The 18,208-nt window shown below is 52.1% G+C and overlaps 1 protein-coding gene across 5 annotated transcripts; it reads left to right on the forward strand.

Moving 5' to 3' along the window:
- The first annotated feature begins 1,369 nt into the window (after positions 1 to 1,369).
- Positions 1,370 to 18,089, forward strand: TMEM50A (transmembrane protein 50A). 5 transcript variants are annotated; one of them, XM_029081245.1, is made up of 8 exons: positions 1,370 to 1,457; positions 4,668 to 4,708; positions 5,404 to 5,507; positions 9,389 to 9,501; positions 10,205 to 10,272; positions 12,962 to 13,054; positions 14,897 to 14,957; positions 17,603 to 18,089. In XM_029081245.1, the coding sequence occupies exons 3-8, from the start codon at positions 5,415 to 5,417 to the stop codon at positions 17,646 to 17,648; spliced, it is 474 nt and encodes a 157-aa protein (XP_028937078.1). In that variant the 5' UTR covers positions 1,370 to 1,457; positions 4,668 to 4,708; positions 5,404 to 5,414; the 3' UTR covers positions 17,649 to 18,089. The 5 variants fall into 5 exon arrangements, with proteins under 5 accessions (XP_028937078.1, XP_028937077.1, XP_028937079.1 ...); XM_029081244.1 differs by lacking the exon at positions 4,668 to 4,708 and having other exon boundaries at positions 1,372 to 1,457; XM_016228462.2 differs by lacking the exons at positions 1,370 to 1,457; positions 4,668 to 4,708 and adding an exon at positions 5,196 to 5,218.
- Positions 18,090 to 18,208: the final 119 nt, after the last annotated feature.

Consider the following 18,208-nt stretch of genomic DNA (forward strand, 5'->3'; position numbering starts at 1 on the left):
GTAAGTGCGCAATAAGTATGAATAATAATAATGTTGGTATTTGTCAAGCGCTTACTATGTGCAGAGCACTGTCCTAAGCGCCGGAGGGATACAGGGTAATCAGGCTGACCCACGTGAGGCTCACAGTTAATCCCCGTTTTCCAGATGAGGTCACTGAGGCACAGAGAAGTGAAGTTACTTGCCCACAGTCACACAGCTGACAAGTGGCAGAGCCAGGTTTCGATCCCATGACCTCTGACTCCCGAGCCCAGGCTCTTTCCACTGAGCCGTGCCGAATGAGTGAGTGGATGGATGGATGGATGGATGGATGGATGGATGGATGGATGGATGGATGGATGAATGGATGAAAGGAAGCAGTGTGGCTCAGTGGAAAGACCACAGGCTCGGGAGTCACAGGTGATGGCTTCTAATCCCGGCTCCGCCACTTGTCAGCTGTGTGACTGTGGGTGAGTCACTTCACTTCTCTGGGCCTCAGTTCCCTCATCTGTCAAATGGGGATGGAGACTGGGAGCCTCACATGGGACCACCTGATGACCCTGCATCTCCTGCAGCGCTTAGAACAGTGCTCTGCACCTAGTAAGTGCTTAACAAATACCAACATTATTAGAAGGAAGAGAGGGAGGGAGGGAGGGAAGGAAGGGGGGAGGAAGGGAAGGAGGGGGGAGGGAGGGAGGGAGGGGTGAATGGATGGATGGGTGAATGAATGGATGGATGGATGAATAATAATGTTGGTATTTGTTAAGCGCTTACTATGTGCCGAGCACTGTTCTAAGCGCTGGGGTAGACACAGGGCAATCAGGTTGTCCCACGTGGGGCTCACAGTCTTCATCCCCATTTTACAGATGAGGGAACTGAGGCACCGAGAAGTGAAGTGACTTGCCCAAAGTCACACAGCTGGCAAGTGGCAGAGCCGGAGTTTGAACCCATGACCTCTGACTCCAAAGCCCGGGCTCTTTCCAGTGAGCCACGCTGCTTCTCTATGAATGGATGGATGAGTGAATGAATGAGTGAGTGAATGGATGAGTGGAAGGATGGATAGATGGATAGATGGATGGGTGGGTGGGTGGGTGGGTGAACGAACGAACGAACGAACGAACGAACGAACGAACGAATGAATGAATGAATGAATGAATGAATGAACGAATGAACGAATGAGCGGCCTCCCGGCCCGGACCACAGGGAGGCTCCGCCCTGCCCTTTCCTGAGGGCGGGGCGCGCTCCGCTCCTCCCCGCGCATGCGCAGGGAGAGCCTGGCGGCGGCCCCGCGCCGGACGCTGCGCCTGCGCGGTGAGCCCCGCCCCCCCCCCCCCTCCGCCGGGCGTCGCTCCATCCGGGTACCCAGCGGCGCGAGGAGACCCCCCCCACCTCCCGGGCCGAGGCCTGACTTCCGGCCGCCTCGCGCCCCGCGCTTCGCGCCTCGAGGCCTCCTGCTCCCCTCAGGGCGGCCAGGCCGGAAGGTCAGTAACCGCCATCCCGCCCATCCATCCATCCATCCATCCATCCATCCCCATCCGGGCATCCCGCCCATCCATCCCCATCCGGGCCTCCCCTCCATCCCCTCTCGCCCCTCGGTGGCCAGACCCCGGCCTGGGCAGGCAGGAGGGCCTGGCTTCTAATCCCGCCCCCGGGCAGCCGGCTCACCCCGGGCCGGACACTCCTTTACAAAATGGGGATTCAGCAGCAGCATCGTGTTCGTATCTGTTAAGCGCTTACTAGGTGCGGAGCACTGTTCCGAGCGCTGGGGGAGAGACAGGGTCATCAGGTGGCCCCACGTGAGGCGCACCGTCCTCGGCCCCATTTTGCAGATGAGGGAACTGAGGCCCAGAGAAGTGACTGACTTGCCCACAGTCACCCAGCTGACAAGGGGCAGAGCCGCGATTTTTAATCATTATAATAATGTTGGCATTTGTTAAGCGCTTAGTCTGTGCTGAGCACTGTTCTAAGCGCTGGGGGAGAGACCGGGTCATCAGGTGGTCCCCCTTGGGGCTGCCAGTCTTCATCCCCATTTTGCAGATGAGGGAACTGAGGCACGGAGAAGTGAAGTGACCTGCCTAGATAATAATAATGACGATGGTATTTGTTAAGCGCTTATTCTGTGCCGAGCACTGTTCTAAGCGCTGGGGGAGATCCAGGGGCATCAGGTTGTCCCATGTGAGGCCCCCAGTCTTCATCCCCATTTTCCAGATGAGGGAACTGAGGCCCAGAGAAGTGACTTGCCCACAGTCACACAGCTGACAAGGGGCAGAGCCGGGATTTTTAAGAATGATGATGATAATGTTGATATTTGTTAGGTGCTTCCTATGTGCAGAGCACTGTTCTAAGCGCTGGGGGAGAGACAGGATCATCAGGTGGTCCCACGTGAGGCTCCCAGTCTTCATCCCCATTTTGCAGATGAAGGAACTGAGGCCCAGAGAAGTGAAGTGACTTGCCCAGATAAATAGTAATTATGTTGGTATTTGTCAAGCGCTTCCTATGTGCAGAGCACTGTTCTAAGCGCTGGGGGAGATACAGGGGCATCAGATCGTCCCACATAAGGCTCCCAAGTCTGCATCCCCATTTTGCAGTTGAAGGAACTGAGGCCCAGAGAAGTGAAGTGACTTGCCCAGGTAAATAATAATGTTGGTATTTGTCAAGCGCTTCCTATGTGCAGAGCACTGTTCTAAGCGCTGGGGGAGATACAGGGGCATCAGGTTGTCCCACGGGAGGCTCCCGGTCTTAATCCCCATTTTGCAGATGAAGGAACTGAGGCCCAGAGAAGTGAAGTGACTTGCCCAGTTAAATAATAATGATGGTATTTGTTAAGCGCTTACTATGTGCCGAGCACTGTTCTAAGCGCCGGGGTAGATACAGGGTCATCAGTTTGTCCCCCATGAGGCTCACAGTCTTCAGCCCCATTTTCCAGATGAGGTAACTGGGGCCCGGAGAAGTGAAGTGACTTGCCCACAGTCACCCAGCTGACAAGGGGCAGAGCCGGGATTAGAACCCACGACCTCTGACTCCCCAGCTCGGGCTCTTTCCACTGAGCCACGCTGCTTCTCTAGCGCGCAGTCTCGATCCCCATTTTCCAGATGAGGAAACTGAGACCTGAATGAATGGTGGGGAGGGCGAGGGATGAAGAGACCATAGACGGGAAGCTTGGAAGTAGGGACGTGTCCACCAACTTGGCTGAACTGCACGTTGCCCAGCGCTTAGTACAGTGCTGTGCGTACAGCAGGCGCTCATTAAATACGGATTGACTGATTGAGGGGGATCCTGGCATTTCCCCTGTAGACGGGGAGCTCGTTGTGGGTCTGCCAACTCTGATGTATTGCGCTCTCCCAAGCGCTTAGTACAGTCCTCTGCACGCCGCAAGCGCGCAGTAAATACCGTCGATTGAGGGGGATCTCGACATTTCCTCTCTAGATTGTAAGCTCGTTGTGGGCAGGGAACGTGTCGACCAACTCTGCTGTATTGCACTCTCCCAAGCGCTCAGTACAGTGCTCTGCGCACAGTAAGCGCTCAATAAATACCACTGATTGCATGGGGAGAGAAGAAAATCCTGGTTCTAACTTTTATCTCAGCTCCGCCCACCCCCCAGTACGGTTACTTGCGTAACTGGCCCAACCACTCAATTCGAAAGATCCCGCATAAACAAGATTTTTTTTACTTGAATTCTCCACATCTCAAAAATAGTAATTTTGGATTCTGGATTTCTTTGACAGTGTAGCGCTTGATGGGAGGAACCAGGGGGGAACAATAACTGGATTTACAACAAGTTTAGAAAAGGACAGTAGAAGGGTTAGGAAAGAAAGGGCTCTGAGAGACAGGCTGCTTAGGTGGCGCAAGGGGAAGGAAACTCAGATCTGTGTGGGTGGAGATGAGAATAGGAAAGAGTCCGGGCTCGAGAGTCCGAGGTCATGGGTTCGAATCCCAGCTCTGCCACTTGTCAGCTGGGTGACTGTGGGCAAGTCACTTCACTTCTCTGGGCCTCGGTTACCTCGTCTGCAAAAGGGGGGTGAAGACTGTGAGCCTCACGTGGGGCAACCTGAGGACCCTGTATCTCCCCCAGCGCTTACAACAGTGCTCTGCACAGAGTAAGCGCTTAAATACCATTATTATTATTAGATATGGTGCAGTGTATTATCAAGACTCCTGGAAGGAACCCAGGTGTGAGAAAAACCACACTTACTGTATCAGTGAAACGATCCCCTTCCCTAAATATTTTTCAGAGCAGAAATGCGGGGTTGAAATTGGGGCAGTGTTCCCACACGGATCGTCACCCCTCTGGATCCTACTGCCTGATGTTCGTGAAGTAGAAATTGGGCAACGATTTTATATTCAGGCTCTGGGTGTTAGCTTCAGAGCTCATCTGGCTTTGAGGTATTTTCATCAGACCATATCGGGAAGGACTTAAAATGCAACTACATTAAACACTGGCCGCCTGTTCAGTTTTGGGTGGTGATGCGTTTTCATTTTCCCCACGGATTATTGCTTCCGTAGGGTTGGTTAATTTGCCCCTCAGTCAAAAAGGTTCTTTTACATGAAAAGTGGACAAATAGAAATGAGTCGGTGCTTTGTTTCCCTCAAAGCTGAAACTGCTAAAAGAGATCAAAGGCCTAAATCATGCGCTCTTTGCCTTTGGGAGAAAATGGAACCAGAAATGGCCACAGTTTTTTTCTTATTTGTAGAGTGTCGCTGCACATCACTGACCTCATTTTGTCTCCGCAAGGTAAGCTTGGGAGAAGAAGTCATTGTTGCCCCCATTTTATAATAATAATAATAATGTTGGTATTTGTTCAGCGCTTACTATGTGCGGAGCACTGTTCTAAGCACTGGGGTGGATGCAGGGTCGTCAGGTTGTCCCACGTGAGGCTCACAGTCTTCATCCCCATTTGACAGATGAGGGAACTGAGGCCCAGAGAAGTGAAGTGACTCGCCTACGGTCACCCAGCTGACAAGTGGCAGAGCCGGGATTCGAACCCCTGACCTCTGACTCCCAAGTCCGGGCTCTTTCCACTGAGCCACCCCGCTTCTCTATCAGCCAATGATATTTAATGAGAGTTTACTATGTGCGGAGCACTCCACTAAGCGCTTGGGAGAGTACGGTGCACACGGAAGAGACGGCAGACAAGTTCCCTGCCCACAAGGAGCTTTACATTCTAGAGGAAGACACGGACATTAAAATGGAAGTTTTACTTTAAAGTCAATTTTACCGATGAGGAAATGGAGACCCGGAGAGGTGAAGTAACTTGCCCAAGGTATTCCGGTAAACCAGGGGCAGAACTGAAACTAGAACCCAGAACCCTCAACCCCGTCCCCTTTTTAGCGATTCTCTCTTTAACCGTCGGTTCAGAACGTGAATCCCGTAAAAGAAAACGCATTGTAAAAACCCTTTGCATCTAAGGTGTTTGTTTTTTTTTCCAGAAACCTGAAAAATGTCCGGCTTCCTCGAGAGCCTGCGTTGCTCCGAATGCATCGACTGGGGAGAAAAACGCAACACCATCGCCTCTGTGGCTGCCGGAATTCTGGTAGGTGTCCCTTTCAGGTTTCGGGGCACGCGTCTCTATCAAAATGAAGCGGTTAGCCGTGGGTTTACGGACTTCGACTTCTGCTCTGAAACCGTGGTGCCATAATTGTGGTATTTAAGTGCTTTTTAAGTGTCAAGCGATGTTCTAAGCACTGGTACCAGATCAATCAGGTCCCTCGTGGGGCTCACGGGCAGAGTAGGAGGGAGAACCGTTATCGAATCCCCGTTTTGCAGATGAGGAACTGCGGCTCAGAGAAGGGAAATGACTTACCCTGGCTCCCGCAGAATCAGAACCCAGGCCCTCGTACCGTAAGCGCCTCGAGGGCAGAGATTGCCTCTTTTGCTTCTGTTCCCAAGCGTCCTGTACAGTGCCCCGCCCTCAGCAGCGCTCGGCAAATGCTATGGGTGACGAGAACGACGACAACTTGGGCAAGCGGTCTTTTGTTTGTCATCGCCCTTTTGAGGGTTAAGAGCTTTTTATCGGTGAGGCTTCGAAGGAGATTTCAGCACGCGATCTCTAATTCATAAAAAAGAGGCGCCTTGTTCCGGCGTGGCGGGTTTCCATGCTGCGCGTTGCCGGGTGTAGCCTTTCGAGGAAGTTTTCAGAGACTCTTCCAAGAGGGGTCCGTCAAAACCTGTCAACAGACACGGTCGCCTTTTTGCATAACCCAGAGCCGGTCCCCCGGTTTCATTGAACCATCTCATTTCTCGGAAGTAATTTACAGGGTGGAACCCTACACAGATCCGCAACGACCTCAAGACCTCGTCTTTTGGCTCCGTGACTTGTAAATGCCGGTGACTCTGACCATGTTGGGTACATAATGAAAATTGAAAATCTTCATTTGAATGTTGCTGCCGCTTCAGGTTCTTCTGATAAACGTAGTCCGTTTCCCAAAGAGTCATTAAAAACTCCCGCACCATAAATGTTTTGCGCTCCTAATGTATCAGTGAGCTTGAAATTCGTCACTGAAACTAGAATCCAACAAAAGGGAAGCTATTTTGAGCCACTGAAAAAGGTTTGTCACTAATAGCGTGTGCTGTAACTGTATTTAAAATCCGACCAAAATAAAAGAAAGCATAGTAGAAGCAATCTGAAAAAAAAAAAAAGCTTTATAACATTTTCATAATTTATTCAGTGTGTGTCTACGGTGTTTTCTTATTTTTTGGAGTCAGGTGTTATTTTCCTTTCTCATCTCCCTGTGGTGAATTTGCTTTACTGCTGCGGTATTTATTGAGTTCCCCCAGTGGGCTTTTCACTTTCCCTTTTGTCCTTGTTCCTCCAAAATGCAGCCAATCTTAGGTTTCAGTCTGTGCGGGCCGAGCAGAAAAAGGTTTATTTTAAAAACCACCTGAGTGGTATATGGTCAGAGGACATAAGTGAAGGATTATAGAATATTTTATTTTGTTTCATCTTCTACTCTCTGGTCTCCCTTCCCCTGACCCCGGCCAGAGAAAGACCCTAAACTGATAACTTGGACTGGAAAAGGAGAGATAAGATTCCGGGGAAGCACTAACTAGTTGTTAGTAACGATAAGGGCCAGGGAGTATTGCAGGCTCCTTCTTACTTGTCTTTCTAAGGCTGGGAATTTGCTTTATTGCTGGTATTTATTGAGTACCCTCAGTGGGCTTTTTACTTTCCCTTTTGTCCTTTCTTCCTCCACAAGCCAAAAAAAAAAAAAAGCAGCTTTGTAGAAGTGAATGAATTTGAGAAATAATGATAACCTGCTCCAATTCGGCTGGGGCGGTGGTAAAGAGGAGTGGTGACTTTTGTGATTTCCTGTTTGAATAAGGAGAGCTTATTCATAAGCCCCGGGTGGGACAGGGACTGCGTCCAACCCGATCTGCTCGTATCCGCCCCGGCGCTTAGAAAAGTACTGGGTACATAGTGCTTAACGAGTACCATAGTAATAATTATTATTATGAGAGGTTAATTGTGCGATTTGCCTGGGTTGTAAAGTGGAAAAGGTTTACCCTGTTCAGCTCAATTGCTCTTGCAGCCAGACGACTGGACCGGTAAGTTTTCGGTGTGTTTTTACACTCAGGAATCACCAAGGATTTCGTAAAAGAAAACGAATTTGGAATTTTCATAAAAGTAGACTTACAAATCAGGGCTTCCGTAAGATTTATTCTATGAGGACCAAGGAAAAGTGAGCCGAAGTAGAAACAACGCGGCCTAGTGGAAAGAGCACAGGCCTGGGCGTCAGAGGGCCAGGGTTCCGATCCCAGCTCTGCCACTTGCCTGCTGTTTGAGCTTGGGCAAGTCACTTCATTTTTCTGGGCCTCAGTTTCCTCATCTGGAAAATGGGGATTAAGACTGTGAGCCCAAGGTAGGACAGGGACTGTGTCCAACCTGATTATCTTGTATCCACCCCAGCACATACCCCACCCCAGCCTGGCGCAGAGTAGGTGCGTAACAGATACTATTATGATGATTGTTGTTCTTGTTGTTGTCATCATCATCAATAATAAGGCATTTAGAGTGTTTTCTAATTAGATTTTATTCACAGCTGATTAAGTTCTAGCAAAAATAGGCAAAAGGGGCACGGAGAGCGGGGCAGCAAGGCCAAGCAGGGGGAGCCGGGGAGGAAGGAGGGATGACAGGCCGGCTGGGCTTATCCCGACTCAGTTTCACCCACTGCCACGGCTCGGACTCTTGGGCAACAGGCCTGTTGTGGAACAGACGCCGGTCCCAAAATAAATACCAAAAGATGTTTGCCCGTGGCACGTTCTAAGGAAGTTTTGGCAGGATTGGGGATTTCCTTCTTCTGGCTCGACGTCTTTAAAATAGTCTTCCCTGAGGGTTCGTTGGCGAGTTCTGCCTTTCCATCCCCTCTTAACGGGTTCCATGTTACTCTGATGTCTTTCTGGCTGCTTTTCTCACATCTGTTGCCTCTGAAGAGGGTCCGGCAGGAGTTTCCTCTGAGACCGAAGCCAACGTGGTATGGTAGAACGCAGTCGGATGGCCCAGACTCTCTCTCCTCAAAGGCAGGGGCTCCCCTATCAGCTCCGGGCCAGGCCCCTGGAATGCGGAGTCACTTCGGGCCCCTCCTCTCACCACCCGATGGTCTCTTTCGGGTGAAGATTACGACCCGGTGAGGGCAGAATGCTTCTTCAGGGAGACGGGAGAGAGAACGGGCCCGAGGTGCCTCATTTTCACATCCCCGAACGCTGTCAGATTTCGTTCACCGGGAGGCTGCCGGATGGATCGCAGAGGGCGATTAAGCAGGAGTTGATCCGGTTTTGCCCTTTCCGGCCCACGTTGTGTCCGTCTTTGACCGACCGAGCCCTCGAGGCCCCTCCGTTGCCCCCTCAGGAGGCGGGGGAGGGAGTACAGGCTCCCTCGGGCCTCTCCCTTTCTCTCTCTTTTTTTAATGGCATTTGTTTAGCGTGCAGTACGTGCCAGGCACAGTGCTAAGCGCCGAGGCAAATACAAGCTAATCGGGTTGGACGCATTCCCACGAGGGGCTCACGTTCTTAATCCCCATTTTGCAGATGAGGCCCAGAGGAGTGAAGCCACTCGCCCGAGGTCCCGCAGCGGACGAGTGGCGGGGCTGGGATTAGAATCCAGATCCTTCAGACCCCCGGGCCCCGGGCTGTAGCCACCGGGCCGGTCTGCTTCCTGGCAGCCGCCTCCCCTCTCGCGCCACGGGGTGTTTCGGGCCGCGAGGGGGACGAGCCGCCAACGGCTGCTCCGCGAGCAGAATCGCGGGGATTGTGGGCTTGGGGTGACCCCTTGTCCCCCGACCCCGCCCCGGCCACGGATGGGGGGGTGGGAACCGGGCCCACTGGATTCACCTCCAAATGTCGCCCTCCGGGACGGAAGGTCACCTAGGACGTCTGCCATCTCCACGTGACACTGACGTGTTGCTGCTCTGTCTGCAGTTTTTCACAGGCTGGTGGATCATCATCGATGCTGCCATTATTTATCCCACCATGGAGGAATTCAACCACTCGTACCATGCCTGTGGAGTCATAGCCACCATAGCTTTCCTCATGTAAGCCTTTTCCATTAACAGCTCCCTAAAAATAAGAACGACGATGGTACCGATGCCTGGAATCGATGTTTTGATGCCCGTCTCCCCACCCCCCCCCAGACTGTGAGCCCGTTGTGGGCAGGGATTGTCTCTATCTGTTGCCGAATTGTACTTTCCGAGCGCTTAGTACAGTGCTCTGCGCTCAGGAAATACGATCGAACGAATGAGTACGGTCGAATGAATATCTGTTAAGCACTTACTAGGTGCCAGGCCCGGAGAGGCAGCGTGGCCCAGTGGGAAGAGCCCGGGCTTGGGAGTCAGAGGGGACGGGTTCGAATCGCGGCCGCGCCGCCCGTCAGCTGTGTGACTTTGGTCACTTCTCTGGGCCTCAGTGACCCCATCTGTAAAATGGGGATGAAGACTGAGCCCCACGTGGCACAACCTGATCACCTCGTATCCCCCCCAGCGCTTAGAGCAGTGCTTTGTACTTAGTAAGCGCTTAACAGATGCCATCGTTACTATTACCAAGCGCTGAGGCAGTAGAAGCCAATCGGGTTGGACACAGTCCCCGTCCCACGTGGGGCTCACGGTCTCGCAAATCCCACAGTCGTTATTAAGCGCTTAACAGACAGCACAGGTGTTGTTGTTATTATGAACTGAGTGATGGCATGCAGTCAGAGAAATCCATAACCCGTCGCTTGTGATGTCTGCTTGGTTCCCACAGGATTAACGCGGTGTCCAATGGCCAGGTCCGGGGGGATAGCTACAGCGAAGGATGCCTGGGCCAAACCGGTAATCGCAGCCCCCGAATCTTCACGCGGGTTCCCCCGTCCGTAAATGAGGATTCATTCGTTCGGTCGAACTTATCGAGCGCTTCCCGTGTGCGGAACGCTCACACGGAGGATAAGTCGGTGGTCCCGAGGAGACCGTCCACGACGTGGACCGGGCCTTTTTCCCCATTTGGTCCACTTCACTGCCACTGGCATCCCGGGCCACCCGTTTCCCAAAGCTCGGGGGATGCGCCCCGGAAAATGAGGAACCTCCAAATGGTGGAAAGCAGGAAACGCGGGGGGAGTTGGGGTCGCTTGTAGGTGGAGGTGACAGAAACGATCGGGGAGAACGTACAAGACTCCGCCCCTCAAGTGCCCTGGAAATCTGGGGAAAGACTTTTGCCCCGTTTTATTTCTTTTCAGCTGCTTCTACTGTGCATTTGTCCCTAAAAGCCCCGGAGTGAACTGTGAACATTTATTCGTTCATTCAGTCGTACTTATCGAGCACTTACCGTGTGCACAGCACTGGGAGAGTACATGAGAGGCAGTGTGGCTCAGTGGAAAGAGCCCGGCCTTGGGAGTCAGAGGTCACGGGTTTGAATTCCGGCCCTGCCACGTGTCAGCTGGGTGACTGTGGGCAGTCACTTCACTGTGCCTCAGTTACCTCATCTGTAAATGGGGATGAAGACGGTGAGCCTCACGTGGGACAGCCTGATGACCCTGTATCTACCCCAGCGCTTAGAACAGTGCTCTGCACATAGTAAGCGCTTAACAAATACCAACATTATTACAGTATAACAATGTAGGAGACACATTCCCTCCCCACAGCGAGCTTACATTCTAGAGGTGGGGACAGACATCAATAGAAAGAAAGACATGAGCGATATGGACATAAGTGCTGTGGGGGCAGGAAAGGGGGATGAATCAAGGGAGCCAGTCGGGGCGAAGCGGAAGGGAGTGGGAGAAGAGGAAAGGAGGGCTTAGTCAGGGAAAGGCCTCTTGGAGGTGAACATTTAGCCAGCATCGATCGATGGGTCGTATTTATCGAGCCCTTACCGTGTGCAGAGCGCTGGCCAGCGAGCGTATCCCGATTGAAAACAGGTGGCTTCATCCGAATGTCATGTGAGGGGTTTTTTGAACGGCTCTAATAACCCTAAGAGGCAGGTTGACTAAGCGGAGCTTTGCGGTAAATGCGTCGAAACGGTTTATGCCTCCCCTGGATACTAAATTTCCTGAAGAGTGGCTGTATTCGAACCTAATACATTCATTAGGACCCAGAGCCGGAAACGAAGCCTACGTTAATACCAACAAATCCTCCCGGGCCTCATTAGGCCATGTTTTTTATTAAAATGTATTGTGCTAATTAAGCCGGGAAACCTATTCGCCTCCGAATTCATTTTCGCCGGTCGGACGACTCTATTCTGCTACATAATGAAGCGGAGCGATCGTTCCTAAATATGCTATAGATGTGATTTGAAAGTTGCTTTCTTCATCCGTTAGCCTAATTGGAATGGAATGTTTTTAGAGCCCTCCAGGAATCTGCCTTTCCTAACCGTAGAAGAGGACCGGTTTTGAGATTCATTTATCACCGCGTGTGGATTTGTTTATTATCGAACCGGTGGTATTTATCGAGAGCTCACTGTGGGCAGAGCGCTGTGCTGGGCGCTTGGGAAAGTGCAACTAGCTGGGAGTCTAGAGAGGGAGATAGATGATATAAAGAAATTGTGGATATGGGTGTAAGTGCTGGGGCTCGTTCATTCGATCGTATTTATTGAGCACTTACTGTGTGCAGAGCGCTGCACTAAGGGCTTGGGAAGTCCAATTCGGCAACAGATAGAGACAATCCCTACCCCACAATGGGCTCACAGTCTACAAGCGGGCAGACAGCAAAAGAAAACAAGTAGACAGGCGTCAATACCAATAAAAATTAGGGAAATAGAATCATAGATATATACAGATCATTAATAAAATAAATAGAATAATAAATATGTCCAATAATACACAAGTGCTTTCATTACTGAGCACTTCCTGAGTGCAGAGCATTGTACCGAGCGCTTGGGAGAGGACAGTAGAGCAGTGAACAGACCCCTTCCCTGCCCACAACAAGCTTGCAGTGTTAGCAGGTTCCTCGCCCCACATGGGGCTCCTAGTTTCAATCCCCATTTTACAGATGAGCTAACTGAGGGCCACAGGCGTGAAGTGACTTCCCAGGGTCACACAGCTGACAAGTGGCAGAGCCGGGATTAGAACCCAGGTCCTCCTAACTCCCGGGCCCGGGTTCTACCCACTAGGGCACACTGTTTCCACCCCCACGTCTAAGGATGGAAGGGCACGTGCTAGCCTTCCGCTTGGCCGCGGCCTCTGGCAGAAACAGAAAATTGGGCTCAGAGGATCATTGGATCTGTCCTAGTCGAACCCTCACGGGGGAGAATTGTAGGTTTTGCGGCTTATCCCACTCGCATGAAGTCCAAATCGGCCGTTTCTAAATGAGGGAAAGATGAGTTTGAGGGATTTGAAGTGTGTCTTGGAATTCACAGGAGAAGAGGGTTGACTGACACAGAAAATTCCAACTGCGTGGATTTAGATACTTTGATATACGCCTAGCAGATCCCCATTTCTGTCTCCGACGCATCTTGGGTTAAAATGGTTCGGGTAGGATTTGTGATCAGAAGCAAGAAGTGAGCTTCCTTTTTATCTTTTTTTTTTTTAAGGTGCTCGCATCTGGCTCTTCATTGGTTTTATGCTCGCCTTTGGCTCCCTCATAGCATCCATGTGGATCCTCTTCGGAGGCTACGTCGTTAAAGGTAAGAACAGCGCGCTTCTGGAGGTGGTTGGAGGCGGTGTGGCCCGACGGATAGAGCCCGGCCCTGGGTTCTAATCCCGGCTCCACCACTTGATTGCGGTGTGACCTTGGGTACGTCTCTTCACTTCTCTGTGCCTCAGTTCCCTCAATCTGCGAAATTCGGTACCCGGTCTCCGTCACGGGTCCTGATGAACTTGTATGTGCCGACTGAGGACGGTGGCCGGCGCATAGTAAGCGCTCAACAAGTACCAGTACTGAGAAAGTTCTTCCCAGGGGGATCGCCTCGACTGACAAGCACGTCCATCATTTAGAGGTCTTTTCAACCTGGCAACTTTAAGATCCCTCTCAGTGGTCGTCGTGCCTCAACTTGGAAGCGGAGTTCACCTTGAAGTCAGCTGTTTCAGTCATTTCAGACAGAAAAGCCCTCTGTTCGGAGGCTGGAATGTGACGTCGGGCTTATCGAGTCGTGCTTTTATAATTAATTATAATCGTGGTGTTGGTTACCGAGCAGCAAGCCGGGTAAGAAGCGCTGAGGTAGATGCAAGACAGTCAGGTCGCTTCTAGTCTCTGACCCACGTGGGGTTCGTGATCGAAGGCAGAGGGTGAGCAGGTTTCTCACTCCCATTTTACAGATGAGGAAACCGAGGCAGAGAGAAGCGGAGTGACTTGTCCGAGGTCACGCAGCAGGCGAGTGGCCGAGCCAGGAGTAGAATCCAGGTTCCATTACTCCCAGGCCCGTGTTCTTTCCACGAGACCACGCTGTTTTCTTGTCCTTTTGGGAGAAGGTTAATAGATGGTGACTGGAAGATTCAAATGGGTGGGGATTGGTCCATATAATTGGTCATTAAATATATATATTTCATGGTATTCATCAAGGGCTTACAATGTGCCAGATCCTGTACTAAGCACTGGGATAGATACAAGCTAATCAGGTTGGACGCAGTCGTGTCCCATGTGGGGCTCACGGTCGTAATTCCCACTCTACCATGTTAACCAAGACATAGAGAAGTGAAGTGACTTGCCCAGGGTCACGCAGCGGACAAGTAGCGGAGGACCTCGGACGAATCACCGACCTCCTCTGTATCTCTGTTTCCCCGTCTGTAAATCGATTTACTGCGGGCAGAGCACAGTGCCTGGCACACAGTATGTGCTGAAGAATTATAGTTTAATGGCATTATTAAGTGCCCGGTAGTCACGTTCCCTGCCCACATGGAGTTTACAGTCTAGAGAGGGAGACTGACACTAGCCTAAGTAAATTCTGGACTATTGTAATTGTGGAGTTTAGCGCTCGCTCCGTGTCAAGCATCGAACTAAGCTGTGGGGGAGCCACAAGATAATCGGGTCCCACGTGGGGCTCACAGAGGGAGAAGAGGAATTGAACCCCCATTTTGCCAGTGGGGGAACTGAGGCACAGACCGGCGAAGTGATTTGTTGGGAAATGTACGTAGAAGTGCCGTGGGGCTGAGGGTGGGGTGAATATCGCCGTAAACCGTGTATAGCGCAAAACCTGCCTCTCCCTAACTTCCCTGGATGTTGTACAGATAACGAGGGCGACTGATCAGTCGGTCGTATTTACTGAGCACTTAACTGTGTGCAGAGCACTGTTCTGAGCGCTTGGGAGAGTACACTATCGCGAAAGAACAGACGCATCCCCTGCCCACAGAGAGCTTCCGAGCGAGACGGGGAGACAGACATTAATATAAATAAAATGCAGATAATTTAGTAAATCCAAGGTATTTTTTAATCTCGCGGTAGAGCAGATAACCTGGGGTCTTTGAATGTTAAAACCTCAGCATTTGTTAAGGTGCATTTCCAGACGTCTAAAGGAATTCTTTTCCGGCAGAAAAGGCAGCCGTGTATCCTGGGATTGCAGTGTTCTTCCAGAATGCGTTTATCTTTTTTGGGTAAGCCCATTTTCCATTAATCGTCCTTTTATTTGGCTCGCTTTTAGCGCGTCATTAGTTTTTGTAATTCTCACTGCCGGGATTTGAAATGGCGAACGGGTTTGTCATCGTCCGGAACTCTGGAGGGTAAAAGATGTGTACCTGTCAGATGCTACTTTGCGCCATTCTCTTTGGCCTCGATGTCATCTTGGACATAGCCCTAGCCGATCCTGCTCCAGGAGAAGCAGCGTGTCCTAGTGGATAGAGCCTGGGGCCTGGGAGTCAGGAAGACCTGGGTTCTAATCCCAGCCCTGCCACGTGTCTGCTCTGTGACCCTGTGCGAGGCTTTTCGCTTCTCTGTGCCTCAGTTCCCTCATCTGTAAAGAGGGAAGGGAGACTTGTGAGCTCCGAGCGGAGCGGGGAATTTGTCCAATCCGATTAGCTCGTGCCTACCCCAGCACTTAGCACGGTGCTTGGCACATAATAAACGCTTAACAGATGCCATTTCAAAAGAAAAAATTCCAAAGCGGAATATCTGTAGCGAGTAAACAGCCGTTGCCCCGGTAGACCACTCGGAAAAGTGGGAGAGCAAGGTTCAGAAGTGACTTCGGAGCGCCCGGAAATTCAGAGGCAGCCGAAAGCATCCAAAGGGACCCGCTGCCAGGTGCGCGGGAGGGGCCCGCGCGTATCACCGTCCGGCCCGAAGCTCTCAGAAATCGCTGCCGACGTCTAATAATGTCATAATAATAATGTTGGTATCTGTTAAGCGCTCACTGTGTGCCGAACACTGTTCTGAGCGCTGGGGTAGATACAGGGTGATCAGGTTGTCCCACGTGGGGCTCACGGTCTTCATCCCCATTTTACAGGCGAGGGAACTGAGGCACCGAGGAGTGAAGGGACTCGCCCAAAGTCACACAGCTGACAGGTGGCGGAGCCGGGATTGGAACCCGTGACCCAAGCCCGGGCTCTTTCCACCGAGCCACACTGCTTCTCCGCCGAGCCAACCGAAGGCCCGTTCTCGGTATTCGTTCGTTCATTCGGTACTGACCGTCGAGGTAAATTCAGGCTTTTCCGCTCGCACGCCTCACCGGAGAACAGAGCGGGTTTTGCGACTCACTCCGGGGAGACGGGGCGAGCAGCCGGGCGTAGCGGCTAGAGCTCGGGCCTGGGAGTCAGAAGCTCACGGGTTCTAATCCCAGCCCCGCCACCCGTCTGCTGTGTCAACTCGGACCAGTCACTTCACTTCCCTGGGCCTCGGTGACCTCACCTGGAAAGTGGGGGTTAAGACTGAGAGTCCCACGTGGGACAGGGACTGTGTCCACCCCGACTTGTCTGTCCGTATCCACCCCGGCCTTGTGTCTGGCACATCGTAAAGCGCTTATCAGATATCACTATTATAATTATCATTCACCCACAGGGGATGTGAGACGGGTAAATGCTCTCGGGTGGCCCAAAAGAACAAGTAGACCACTCATCCAAGGGAGTAATTTCCTCACCGTGTCTGTTTTATGTTATATTGTACTAGACCTTTCCTGCCTGAGCCCTCCTTTCCTCTTCTCCCGCGCCCTTCTCCGTCGCCCTGACTTGCTCCTTTTATTCATCCCCACAGCACTTGCGTCCCTATCCGTCATTTATTTATTTTAATGCCCGACTCCCCCTCCGTGAGCTCGTTGCAGGCAGGCGGCGTGTCTGTTTATGACTGCGTTGTCCTCTCCCAAGCGCTTAGTGAGGTGCCCCGCACACAGTAAGCGCTCCGTAAACACGATCGACTCCCCGGTCCGGCGACCGTGGAAAGTACGTATCGGAGGCCTGCCTAGAGGAGGTGCCCCGTCAAGCCAGTTCTCAGGCAGAGCCTGAGAGGGAAAAGATCGTAAAAGTCCAGACGGCAGCCCTCAAGGAGACGGCCCTGGAGTTCCTGAAGCAGAAAGCTCTTTTTCGTTAATTAAGCAAACCCAAAAAAAAAAGCGCGGTAACACTCGCCACCTCACCCCGGGGCTGCCTTTGACTTAGCTGCTGTATCTTCGCCGCTCTCTGCGCCGTCTCCGCTAGATTTGATTTATTTTTCCGCCCCCACCGTCACCCAGGAGTAGATCGGATGTTCGCTTATCGAGGTTCAGATGACGCCTGCCTCTTTGGCGCCAGTGCGGAGAGAAGTGGTGTCTGGGCGGGGGGCAGAGATGTTGGCTTCGGGGTAGTGGGAAGGCATGGAAGACCAGAGGATTGCAGCTTGGAGAATGGCACTGCGAAGGCTGAGGGGGTTGGCACGGTTTGGGCACGGTTAGCCACAGTTCTGGGCATTCCGGGGCGCCGTTCTTGTAATTATGCCACTTGTTAAGCACTTGCCGGGTGCCAAGCACTGTAGTAAGCGCCGGGGTAGATCCAAGTGCATCAGGTTGGACACAATCCCTGTCCCACGTGGGGCTCGCGCTCTTAATCCCGATTTTACAGGTGAGGTAAGTGAGGCCTAGAGACGTGACTGGCCCGAGGTCATCCAGCAGGGATTAGAACCCAGGTCCTTCCGACTCCCAGGCCTGTGGTCTGTCGCGGAGCCACGCCGCTTCTCTTCTCCCGGTTCTTGGCCTGTCTTCAGAAACCGAAGAACGGCGTCTGTCCCGCCGTCGTCGTGAGCTCGGAGACTAACCTGGCGCTCTCCGTTTTATCACCAGAGGGTTGGTCTTTAAATTCGGCCGCACCGAAGACTTGTGGCAGTGAAACCTCCTGCGGAACTTCACCGGCTTAACCTTTTGGGTTCTTCGTACCCGCTCACCCCCAGTATTTTGCGATACCATTTTACGAAGCGCCGCTGTCCCGTAGGATCTCGGAAGAGGAGCGAGAGCTGTAGAACTGTGGGTCTCCGGGCCGGGAGGGCATCCCGTCGCTCGTCTCGTTTAAAGAAACGTTTGGTTCCGTCGGTCGAAACGTACGTATTCAGTCGCGATTGGAGCGTAGATGGTCTAAGTCATTTTGATCGCATCACGACCCAATATGGATTTCTAACAGTTTAGAGCGGGATCCGTTCGGCCCACCTCCCGCATCACACGCAAGGCCAGTACCGGGGCCGAAAGCGCTTTAAAAGGTTTACTGTATTTATTTAAACGCGGTGTCTCCTTTGCTTGTATTAAACACGTGGCATTTACCGGCCTCAACAAACCAGCCGTTGTCCGGAGTTCCGTTTCGCAACCTCTCCGCCCCTGGAGGTCTATCTGAGGAGATCCGAAAGGTCGGTCCGGGGTTTTCCCACTGGAAAGCGGTAAGGAAACTGGAAAAGTGGC

The sequence above is a fragment of the Ornithorhynchus anatinus genome, chromosome 16 (genome assembly GCF_004115215.2).
Source record: "Ornithorhynchus anatinus isolate Pmale09 chromosome 16, mOrnAna1.pri.v4, whole genome shotgun sequence".
Classification (NCBI taxonomy): Eukaryota; Metazoa; Chordata; class Mammalia; order Monotremata; family Ornithorhynchidae; genus Ornithorhynchus; species Ornithorhynchus anatinus.